Raw genomic sequence first — 13,169 nt, 5'->3', positions numbered from 1 at the left:
GGGAGATGTTCGGTTATTGACTGTCTTTTATAAATAAAGTCTCGAACATTCGCAGCAGATTATTCTTTTACGGGTGCGCAAGGCACGCATTAGCACATTAAATGCCACTCTAGTTTCGCATGGCTTATCCGTCAATCCAACATGAATTTCTCTTTATGTGTTGAATATTTTAATGAAATATGAATTACAACAAACAAGTTAGTTAATGTAATCATTTCTAAAGCATTTTTTTACTGAGGTCACCGGTGACCTTTTTGCATGTTTATTTTTTCATGTTTTATATTACATTAATTGCTTCTCGCCATTTTATTGAAAATTGACTCGAATTATGGGTTTCTAGTAATCTTTACTTCGTCGGTCACCAGTGACCTCCATGGAGAAAAGAACAATTTCATTTCCAGTTGCCGGTGGCTGCATGGTATTCGACGTTTTAATCTCATTTCATTAGATAAATCATTCTTCTTCTGTTAATCTTCTTTTGCATCTCAATTTTAATTGATTATTTGGAACAAGACAACATCACTACCGCAGCAGTAGCAACAATTGCAACTTCTCCCATCATCAATTGGCCCATTAAGAGCATCAAATATTGGATCACGTTTAATTGAATCAAACATTTACCGAAACTTGTAGAAAAAAGCACCCGTTTCCTGCAACTAGCGGGTCATTTGCCTTTTGGATCAAAGTTTGAGTCAATATCAAGAAGCACATCGCTTTAAATGAACAAAAAAGGTTTAAAGAGGAAAAATTGTGCATGGAATAGCCATTTAATTTTTACTTAAAATCTTGCACACTGTTAATTGTTATATTATTGATATGAATATAATTGTAATTCATATACTTCTTCATGTTCAACACTTCTTCAAAACCCTCTAATGGCTTTGGATTAACACCTGGTTTTCACAAAATCACAGCTTTTACGCCAGGCTCTTCAACAAATTTCTTTATTTCAGATACATTATCTGTTTTTTTCCAAATTGATTCCTTTGATGGTATGTCTACGACTCTAGAGCATTTACTAGACTCACTTATTAATAGTCTAGTACATTTTCGTCTTCGTTAATATTTCACTATAGTTAATTTCATTATCAGTGTCAGATAATGTATGAGATGTATGCTTATTTCTTCAGAATCAGCTCGATCTTCATAGTCTATACTACTCTTATCCATTATGATGTTTATTTCACTACCCGATTTTTCTATAGTAACCAGGAACAGAGGTCTCCCCAAAATTTTCTCGCATGCCCTCTAATAAAGGTGTTATCCTAGAGAACACTTTGAATGGTATTAGCACACAATAACTATGAAATATTATCCTTTGGCTTGAATTTAGCATTTTTACTAAGTCTATCGTGTAATCTTGGCGAGTTACTTGACAATTGATCTCTGGTATGCGGTTAATAGATTCCGAAAATCGAATTAATGTTTTTAACGAGTTTTTCCTGGCCGATTTAAATAAAAATGTGACACAAAATTACAGTAGTCACAGAATCGCAGACCAAATTGGATATATTTAATAACTTGCAACTTTGAATTATCGCGTTTACATGTCTCTAAAAGTACGGACCGACAGTCCCTCCATCCCTTGTTGGCTACAATTTGACAGATATCTAGGCTATAAATGTTAATTCTTTTTATTGAATTTTATCTATCTAGCTCTCTTCGTTTATCGTTATTGTGTTAAATTATATTCGAACAACAGGATTTACATGCTTCCCTAAGTGTAATTTGCACAAAACTTGATAGAAATCTATAGATTTGGAATAAAAACTCTACACCAAATTTCATCGTTAAGATCAAAACGTTTTTTAGTTATCTATATCAAAGACAGACAAAAAGACTGAAACTTTCCAAATATGTATTTTTTGCATTCAGGAAAGTCTAAAAACATGCACATTCGTCAAAATCTCGAGTTCGAATTTTTTAACGATTACTGTATTTTCTCTATACTAATTAAGTATACTAGAAAGCAGAAATATATGTTGACCGGACCGATGTTTACATTAAATGTCTATTGACTAACAACAATTTGGCGGGGGCAGGATAACCTGTTTGGTAGGGCGTTGTATTCACGTCCCTTGGGTTGCGAGTTCGAGCCTCGCCGGCCAAAGACTCTCCATGTTTGTGGTGGCTGGCGCACATATAAATTTGTCGTGGTCCCAAAGTCCTCCATGTCGAGAGTAATACCACTAGGGGTACTGGATCAGGGGTGATCATTTTCTGATTCAGGTTTAAATTACGATCTGTGGATGAGTGAATGAAATGCATGAAGTCCGCCCTGTAAAAAGAGTTATGACGTGTGTAGCTAAGTCGTACTCTTTGCCCTAGAGGGCGTTTCTGAAAAACTTTCTAAAGTCAGTGGGCTTGTCTAATGACAAGTGCTATTAGAAACAACAAAAACAATTTGGCCGTGACTTGCTCCAAGAAATTATAACGATAAACACTATGTGAAAGCGTTCTAAGATGACAACGTAAGCGATAAAGGTTCTGTTGGATTTATTATACCAGAAATTTTAAACCAAATTTATTATCATATCCTTCAGTCGCATAATGAGTATAGCTTGACATTGTGCTGTATGGCACGAAAACTCAGGGACCAGCTGTACTCGTCTTTGTGCTGTATGTCATGAAAAACCATTGAAGAGGTGAACTTGTCATTGTGCTATTTCGTGAAAAACCAGTGATAAGCTACACTCGTCATTATACAGGAAAGAGTTAATCCTTGTAGAAATCTTATAACTTTAAAAGGGTCACATTCATTCTGTCTATTTCTATGTTTATTTGTTTTTCAGACTTTAAGTCATCACTGGACGGAAGGAAACTGTACAGGAAAATGCAGCAAATGCAAGAAACCCATAAAATCATACAATGGCATAACTGGTCTTCACTGTCGCTGGTGCCACATGACTGTAGGTGCTATTTTTTAATATGTTGCCACTCCATGAAGTGAAATGTTGCGATGTTATTTATGTTTTGTGCTGTGCTTAATGTCATGTATTTGTGTTACTTTATTGGTATTTATGATATCTGAACTAATGCGGGGAAAAAATTGATTTATAATGATTTTTAATTGATTTTGGAAAATTTTATAACAGATTTTCGTCATCGCTTAATGGTTTTTAAATTTAAAATGCATTTCAAAAATAATTTTCTAATATAAGACCTCGTAATTCACTGGAATCAAAAATGTATTTTAATATGAAATATAAAATTTAAAAGTTATAATCAAATATTAACTGATTGAAACAAAACTTGTTGTCTATCTTGAAGCCAAAATGCGTTCTTTCTTTTTCTTGAACTTGCAACTTCAATAATTTATTAGACTTGATATGAAGTTATTCATTAATAAAATCAAATTTAATACCTTAAGAAAAATGATCCCCTAAATTTTATACGCAGTAATGCATATCTGAATTACTAAAATTTCTTCCTTTTTAAATAAATTAAATTTAATTCAAACAATTAATTAAATTAAATTTAAATTCAAACAAAAAGAACTTCTATTAATTGTTTTTCGGTCTAAGAGTAAGAATTGTTTAATGAAACAATTCTAATTAAATTATTCTAAATTGATTTAAAACTCGGATAATATTTTTTTTATTATTTCTTATATGATTTATACATATTTACAAGAAAAACAAACGCTTTTACAAGGTTAAAAAAGGCATTCCGTAGGATTTATTATGAAATCTTTTTTTATTTGAGATATTAATAGTCAGAAACAGTACACTACTACAAATGAACATTTATTAATATATTGCTTATTATTTCGAATTGTACGATAGAATGAAAAAAATGACAAGTAATTAATATTATAATAATATATTGTTAATTAGAATAACTATATTTCAAGGAATTTGATAGTGAAATTCTGTACACGTTATCCTAAAATTTAATTGTAATATATGATTGAATCTTTTGGAAATAAATTAATTTGATGACTGAAATAAGCTTATTTTCCCTTTATTTACAATAAATATTTGTGATAAATTAAAACATGTTCAAGATTCATAAAAAATACTTTTAAAAATAACAATTAGAAAAGACAAAAATTTGAAAATAAAATAATAATTGCCTCGCTTACATAATAAAAAATAATTAACCTCAAATTAAGAAAAAATTACAAAGCACTTTAAAAATCAGAAATGCATGTCTCAAAGATAAAAGGTTTAACCTTCTAAAAAATGTTTAGTAATATGAAATACCAATGGATTAAAAGAGCGATATTTTAATTAATTACTTCTTTAATAACTAAGCGATAAAAGAACCAAATAAAAGAAAGATGAAACTTATTCTATAAAAATTTATGCTACAGAAAGCAATCCGACACTTTGCCTTTATATTTATAAAAGAAAAAAAATTCTTAGCAACATTTTAAAAATGTAGATAACATATTTTATCACAATATTTACGACTTCCTTTATTTTCAATTTTCAGGTTAAATTACATATGTAAAGAGTTAATATAGAGCTAAATTATTTAAATAAAATTACAATCTGTTGGGTTAAATCATTTATATTTCTGCCCCATTTTTCAAAATAACTGCCCCATTTTTTCTAAACACACTTTTTCCTGTTTTCGCGTATTTTTAAATCTCTATGATATATTATCCAGTATTACTAATGATATCTGGAATAAGCTTTTATAGAGTAAATAATAGGCTTTTATAGAGTATTTTTAGCTTACTATAAATTATCCAAATAAAATACATTCCCAATTATTTTTTAAATCATGAAAGCATATATTTCGTTTCGAAATTATAATTCTGAAAATCGTATAGATAAGTAATAAATTCACTTTTTTAATAAAACATTTTTTTCCTTTAAAAGAAAATTTAACATTTTAAAAATATAATTTTCATTTTAAAAAGAATATTTCAATAAAATTTTGTTTATATAAGTACATTTGATTGTAGTTTTCGAAAATACATTAATGCCAGGTGTTTCAAAACAAATAACAAGGTTTTAAAAGAATATAATACTTCTTAATTTTGATTTATATTGAAAACTCAACAAACCATACAGAACTCAACAACTCTTACAAAAAGAAGCTTTTAATGTGAGCCGCTCAGCACAAGTCAAGGTTTTTATCGAGTTCATCTCAAATAGTGCCTAATACGATTGAAATACCAGCTGACATCTAAGCTAACAGCTGTCATGATTAACTCAACAGCTGCTTCAACCCTGAATCTCAAATCGGATTGATCAGCTGGTATCAAATACACAAAGACTCATTTATTTTTACTAAAAAAAAACTGAAAGAAAAAAAAAGATTCCACGTCCTAGTCCAAAACATGGCATAGTCGCGTTTTAGGCTTGATTTATTTGTCTTTGTTTTATTTTTAAATGTGCTCTTAATTATATAGAAACGATAACGAGCACATAAAAATATATTTGACGCCTTAATCACTGAAACAGGTGTCAAAAAATGTATTTGACTCCTAATTCATGCATTATAATGGTATGGAATTATTGCTTTTGGAACTTATAAGCTGAAACATTAAAAAACTATAATTGGATATAAAAATTACACATAATATAAGAACACCTTAAGTTTTCTACATATCTTAAATGAATAACAAATTTCAGAAACATATGCCAGAAATACAAATAATAAAAAAGATGTAATATAAATGAAAGGCACGTATGCACATTAACTAATGATTCAAACAATAAAAAATATTCTATTTTTAAGTATATTCAAATTTATACTTAAAGAATAAATATACAAAATAAAATTGCTATCACTTAAAAGCTTCTTTTTGAATCTTAAATTTGTGTAAAAATAGTTTTTCAACTGATATACTCTGAAGTTATTGATGAAACAGTTTGACATTTCAATTGATTTTAAATTAAAATTTTAAATAGCCATTTTTTTAATGAAAATCTACTGTCCAGTAAGTTAAATATTTGGAAAATGCGGTAGTTGTTATGTCCTATAGTTTCTTCTATAGTGTGTTAGGAATAGTTTTTAGCCATTTGTTTTACAAATAGTATGCCAACCTATAAACGTTAATCATGTTAAAGAAAACTTGGTTTCTTAGGGTTACGAGAGGAAAGAATGTTTATCATTTTCTTCAAACATTCTTAATTATTCCACATTGTTCTCTTTAAAGATATATAGAACTTTTAAACTGATGATATTACTTACAGCTTATTATCAGATTATCAATCTTAAATTCAACAAGAAAACAATGTAATTACCAATTCGTTTTTTACAAATTGTAAAGCACTGATGATTTTATATTTGGAAATTCACAATTTGGCTACAAAACATTTAGCGTGAAAGTCATCGGTAACAGTTTACTGGTACTTTTTTTTCTTTTAGTCAAGATTTTAATCATTTCCGTATACTTCATCTAAGTTGTATAATATACATTTAAAACCTGTTATACATTTTGAAATGGCTGGTATATGAAAAGAAATACATTTGCATATCAAACATATATTTTTTAGACGATTAATTCCTCAAAGTTACTCAAATACCACTTTAACAAAAAAGTCGCATTCCGTACCATTGAATGATAGGCACTGATCTCCATTACTGGATTTAAAGATACTTTTCAATAACCATTTTATTATAATTGCGTTATAATACGTACATCATTGCGTACAGTTAATAATTATGATTAAAAAGAACAAATTATAATTAATGAAAATTGAAGAACTTTCATTACCATATATAATTAAGAATTTCTAAATGAAATTATTTTGTGTTTATCATTAAGATAGTTTATTATTTTGTTTATATAAATGAAATTGATTTTGTTTATTATTTTGCTTCTAAAGGAAATTAGAATCTACCAATCTGTTTAGATTAATCAATCAATCTTCTTCGATTTATTTTCATATCTATCTATTGTTTTGCAATCTTTGTTTTGAAAAATTATCTATATCCGCAACATGTATAGCTACAACATTTTTTATGCTACAGATTTTAACATCAAATTATTTTAATGCCATTCTGGATTATTTCATGCTATGAGAATTTAAAACCTACGTTCGCGTCTAACTGTATATGGGGGGTAGTAGCCTGCTTCCTTCCACTTTTTTATCAATCAGTATTAGTGCCGTAAAGATGGAATTTAGATTTTGCTATTGAATGTTCAATACCCAATCGCCACAAAAGAGTGCCTTTTTGGCTCTCTCGTTATTACCTAGTTTTTTAAGGCTTTGGGACTACAAGAAAGAAGTTACAAGGCGAGATCCTTGTAGCGGGCCCATGGCCTATACGACTTTTCAACAACTTGGTTGATGACGCAAAAGTTGTCGAACAAGTCGTATAGTTTATGAGTTCTCCAAACTCTACCCTGGAAGAATGGACGCGAGACGACAGGCCATTGATTTCCATCAGAGGGGAAAACTCCATTTGGTATCGTAGCCTGCATACATCCATATACTACCGATCCGTATTGATGCATATATGTATATGTTTTGCATGCACTGTGGAGCATTTGTTTCATAACTTTGCATTATGCCCGTTACTTGCGCAACTTATTGTTGCAATTTACCGTTTTACGCGTTTGCACGTTTTGGCATTATATTGGCGGAATGATGCATTACCAGTTTGTTGGGTAGATTTTCTTCGAATCAAGAAAGGATTAAATTTCTATTCATTAAGCGTACATATGCGAATTGCCTTATGGTAATTGTCAAAGGTGTTTCCTGTTACAAGTTGAATGCCATGCTAATCTAATTTCACATAATTTTCCCACCTGATAAGCATAAATTTCTCATTATGCGTTGAATATTTTGGTGAAACACTTATTAATACAGACAAGTTAATTTGTATAATCATTTGCAATGCATTTATTTTATTGAAATCACAGGTGAACCCCATTCCGCTGAAATGTAGTCGCTTGTTATATATGCATATTCTATATTTCATTAATTTCTTCACACTATTTTAATAACGATGATAATGTTAAAAAATTTTAAAGCATTGAAAATGTACACGAAGTATATGTTTCTAATTATTCTGGTTTCGTCACTGGTGATCCCCATGGCATTCAACGGGCTAAAATTATTTTCTGCAATTAAATTCCAAAATTCCCAAAAGAAAATATCTTTTGAAAATAAAAATAATCCATTAAAGTATTTTTCTCAATTCACATATTTCGCCTTCATCTCACATTAATCTTCTGCCAGAATATTTCTAGAGTTAAAAAAAATTTTTTGGATTCATTTCAGTCAGTTAACTTTCTTCTAACCATAACCACGTATTAATGGAAAATGAAAGAAGGAATCGAGTTTATATATCAGAAGCATTCGAAGTTTAATAAATCTCAACTCAAAATTAAGAAATTCAAAAAAATGGATGGATGCTTAATTGCTGTATAAAACTAAACTACAAAAATTGTTAAAAATTCTTACTTTTTGATACGCTTAATTTTTTTAAAATGTAAATTTTCAGACCAAGGATCTCATATAACAAGGATTAAACAGGCAATATCTATAATCCTTTTTACCTTATTTCCTTTATTACAAAAGCAGATGTGTTGGCAATCCTCATTTGCTGTCGTTGATTATTGCCACCATGTTTTTTAAACAGACACAGGCAACGATTATTGTAAGCTTAGTGATAATTCACTTCTGAATACACATTTGAATTCTTAAGATAGACTTTGAAAATAAAAGATTTACTTGATAACAAAAAAATTGCTATTTGTTTTCCTACATTTTGAATCATTATTAATGATTCAAACAAATAAGAAGATCATGATAAAATAAGCTTAAAAAATCAGTTAAAGCATGCAGGAAACATATTACTAAAAGAAATTATTCATCACTAGATGTATATTGTAAAACCATACAAATTATAAGGTCTGCCTAACTAAAGCAAAGAGAGTATAGCTGAGAAGCATATCTTTTATTTCCTAGATATTGTTTTTTCTTGGTAAAAGCATACATGAAACGTATAACCGAACAAAAACACCAAAGCCCTATTTGAAATATATTCAAGACGCCTAAAGCTTATGCGAAACATTTCAGTGAATAAAATTAATTAATGCAAGATATTTATTATAAAATCCATTCAAACTGAAACATCTACCTTGCTCTAACAAAGTGAGAATAGTTTATAAGCACGTCTTCTATTTCGACGGTATTCTTTTTTCTTAGTGAAGACCTACATGAAACATATTATGAAAGAAAAATCTAAGATTTGAAAGAAACATATTAAAGAAAGAAAGCTTAAGACTCATATGAAACATATTGATGAAAGAAACCTTATAACCTATATAAGCATATTAATGAAAGAAAGCTTTAGTCCTATACGAAACATTTTAATGAAAGAAAACTTGAGGCCTATATGAATATATTAATGAAAGAATTTAATCATAAACAAATTGAGGTGGCTTCCTACAAAGGATGATGTTGAATAGACTATATATTAGATTTCCAAAGGTATTTTTCCATCTTAGTAGCAGTATTTAGTTTGCTGCCTTTTTTTTTCTATTATTTGGCTTGCAACGTGATATAAGCGCATAAGTATTTTCTTCACAATCCCCTATAAGGCTAAGTTCTAGATCAACTGCATCCACCTCTTGTCCTTTGTTCTGATAATCAACTATTCCCTTTCCGAATATTTTTCATTCTATATCAAAGGGAATTGCTATTCGAATCGCTTTTTTTATCTGGAATTTCCAAAATACATAAAATTACTTAAGGAAATAAATAGCATGACAGACATTGAAAAATTTGAAAAATATTTTTAAATAAATGTAAAGATGACCCCCTATTCGTCTTCAATTTGGCTATTATTAATAAAGAATACGTTTCCAAATCAAATGACAGAGTATTTCAATTATTCAGATTCTCTGGTAGTAAATGCTTGACAAACTGGTAATGCAATTCTCCCTTGGAAAGTTTCCGAAGGAAATCATCTTATGAATTAAAAGCTTGAAAAATCCTTACGAACAGCGCACGGCTGAAAAAAAAAATGAATAATCCGAATGTAGGCGTGCGTTAAGAATTTTTCTGTCTGAGTTTTGTCTTAAGAATGATTGTTTACCCCCCTCCAAAATCTGCTAGTGTGTCGCATGCATCTTCTTTTTCAGTTGCATGGAATGTACTAATTGAGTTACTGCCTCCAAATTTACTTGTTAATCGGTACCTTTCTTGTTTCAGCGCAGTGTTATATTTTTTATGGCTTTTTGAAGTGCAAATGCATTCAATTCTACTTCTCAGATCTGATCTTTTTTGTATTAGTTTGTTTTAACCGCTTTCGTTATGTGCTGAGTTGTTTCTGTGCTACCGATCAATGTAAAAATCACAGTGGCTTTTTTTAAATGTGTTCTCTATGTTGAATGGTGTATGTGGTGGTGCATTTATTATGTTCTACTAAATTAATTTGAAAATGAATCTTTAAAGAAAGTATTGATGTTCGTTTTTAGAAATTGTTCACTGTTCACCATAAAATTCCTTTAGCTTTATTGTTATTGATGTTTATTCGATTATAAATGCTTGATAAATTTTTTGGCATATATTATGTTGAAATGCCGAAATATATTTCCAGATGAACCCATTTGTATCATAAATGTAATGATCCGTTAGATCTATGGTAGTTGTCGCGAAGCAAAACTTTTGGCTTGAAATGCACCAAGTTGGCGAACTATATTGTCGCTTACAGAGCAAAATGCCATATCTCAAAAATTAAAAGTTGTTTAAATCTACTACCTGGTATTTCTTCGTATTGTCTATCGATACCAAGTCGCTAATGCAGTTTTGTTTTTGGTGTCAGTACCTTTTGGCAATTTGAAAGGAGTGCCACTTAATGAATTTTAATTGCATTTAATTTATAATATGTGATGTTTGGTATTGTTGACGGTGGCATCCGTCTTATCTGACGAAAACGACGAAAATCGCCAAATTTTGAAACATTATCGTGGCTGTGAAAATCACGAAAATTTTTTAAGCTAATTTATACAATTTGAATTGGAATGATTTTCTTGACATAAAAATTATGTGAAAACTTTTCTGTGGTACAGAAAAGAATAATTATGCATGATTTGTAACACGAATAATTATATAAAATATTTATAATTCAAACTGTATCACAGAAAAGAAAAGTAAATGCTAGTGCAGATGGGTTCATAGGAAATATGTTTCTGATATAGTGAATGTTTCCAATGATTTTAGTTTAAATTTAGCTACTTATAAAACGATTGTGTTTGTTGTTTTACTGAACTCTTTTCATCCGAAACAAAGGCGTAGATTGTTAAATTTTATAAAAGATTTGGATCCAAGCTTTGGTGCTTTTCTCTTTCAGCTTCATAACCATTGTGCCTCTCAGGTAAAACCTGAATGTACACTAGGAGAACATAGGGATCACATCTTACCTCCCACAAGCATCTGTCCTATAGTCTTAGTAAGTTTTTTTAATGAATTTTAATCGAAATTCTTATAAGAACCTTATGTTAAGAAACGCTTGGCGGTATAATTTATAATGAAATCGATTGGTGGTTTTTAGTTAAATAGTGCTTATTTTTTTAAATACATAAGTATACCACATTAAGCTTCACATTATAAAAATATAGCGTTTTGAGAAAGGGACTTGAAATTTGGCAGGAATGGGTCAAAACTGATACTATTAAAGTAATTATAATGTATACGTGTATTCAGTATCAAAACTAATATTTGAGATCTGTTAGGATAGTATAGAACTGATAGTATAGACAATAGACAATATATATATATATATATATATATATATATATATATATATATATATATATATATATATATATATATACTAGCCGCCTTTGGCGACCAGCCGGTTTTCCAATCTTAATGTTCGTTAAAATTTTAATAATTAAATATTTTATGCAATTCCTACTTTAATAGCTTCTTCATCAAAATATTTTTAAACTTCAAATTTTGATAGTCATATAATTCTCTCATAATATTATAAACGCCTTCAGTCATAACGTAATATGTATCTCTCTAATCTTCTGTTAGTTCCCGTAGAATTTATACAATAAATTAAAGTGGAAAGGATTAATCTGCAATTAATATAATAATATTTTTTACTGAAACAAAGTATTTTTTTGTAATATGATTACTGAAAACAGTCACTGAGCGTTTAAACTTTATGGGCACTAAAGAATATCTTTCCTATTTTATGTAATATTTCAAGAATTTGTCAACAAAATATTCTCAGATTCATTGTGACCAGAACGATTTATTAACAATGTTTAATTTTAAATGCATCAAACACTAAGAAAATAAAACGAATCGTTTAAAATAATTGGTTGAAAACAGGTTAAAAAAAACTAAAAAAACGATGTACTTAAAACTATAAGCATATACAAAAAAATATATAACTAACATGAATACAATTTAATTACAAAAACATGCAACTAACCTAAAAATAATTTAAATCATCCGTTGAGAATGGTTGTCATGTCAACAATCAGAACACAATTCGCATGCGGGAATTTTCAACGCCAGTTACGGTAACGCAAATGCGTGACTTTTTCTACGCCAGTTGGGGTAACGCTATGCAGATTAGAAATTTTTAATTTCCTTTATTCTGTTTTATTTTAATTGAAAAGTACTTAAGAATGAATTTGAAAGATCGATTCATTAAGAATGTTTAATTTTGAATGCATCAAACATTAAGAAAATAAATAGAATCGTTTCAAATAATCAGCCGAAAAATCTTAAACCTAGCCTCATGACTGTTGGGGAAAAAAACTGAAGTCGTACTCTTTTGGCAATAGGGAAAATGAAAAATTGTTTTGGCGGGAAAGTTAGTTTTTAATTAATAATTAAAATTCTAATTAAAAATTCAAAAAAGTTCTATCCTATCTTTTAAGTTAGATCAAACTGCACACGGTGTGCAAATTTGATTAAAATCGGTTAAGTAGTTTAGGAGTCCATCGCGGACAAACAACGTGACACGTAATTTATATATATATATATATATATATATATATATATATATATATATATATATAATATACGGATATTATTTGTTGTCGACAAATGGACTATTTTTCGATATGAGAAAAATAGATTATGTTGGAAAATAATTTTAGAACTTCATTTTTTGCATGCAATCGCTTTTAAATACTGAGTATACAAATTTTTAAAGAATTGTCCAAATATATCTTCCGTAAGAAATCTAACAGGTAATTTTGTAGAAATCTTTTGAAATTTATCTACGAC

General features: G+C 29.2%; 1 protein-coding gene across 1 annotated transcript in view; it reads left to right on the top strand.

Annotated features, from left to right (window-relative positions):
* LOC129984733 (diacylglycerol kinase 1-like) overlaps window positions 1-13,169 on the top strand; it is a 618,611-nt gene that overhangs the window by 553,224 nt on the left and 52,218 nt on the right. The window contains exons 15-16 of the mRNA XM_056094680.1: window positions 2,793-2,909; window positions 11,269-11,367. Coding sequence (XP_055950655.1) covers window positions 2,793-2,909; window positions 11,269-11,367 — 216 coding nt within the window. The remainder of the gene's footprint in view (window positions 1-2,792; window positions 2,910-11,268; window positions 11,368-13,169) is intronic.

The sequence above is a fragment of the Argiope bruennichi genome, chromosome 9 (assembly GCF_947563725.1).
Source record: "Argiope bruennichi chromosome 9, qqArgBrue1.1, whole genome shotgun sequence".
In the NCBI taxonomy this organism is placed as follows: domain Eukaryota; kingdom Metazoa; phylum Arthropoda; class Arachnida; order Araneae; family Araneidae; genus Argiope; species Argiope bruennichi.
Note: the sequence above shows the minus strand (reverse complement) of the source record. Positions and strands in the feature narration are given on the sequence as shown.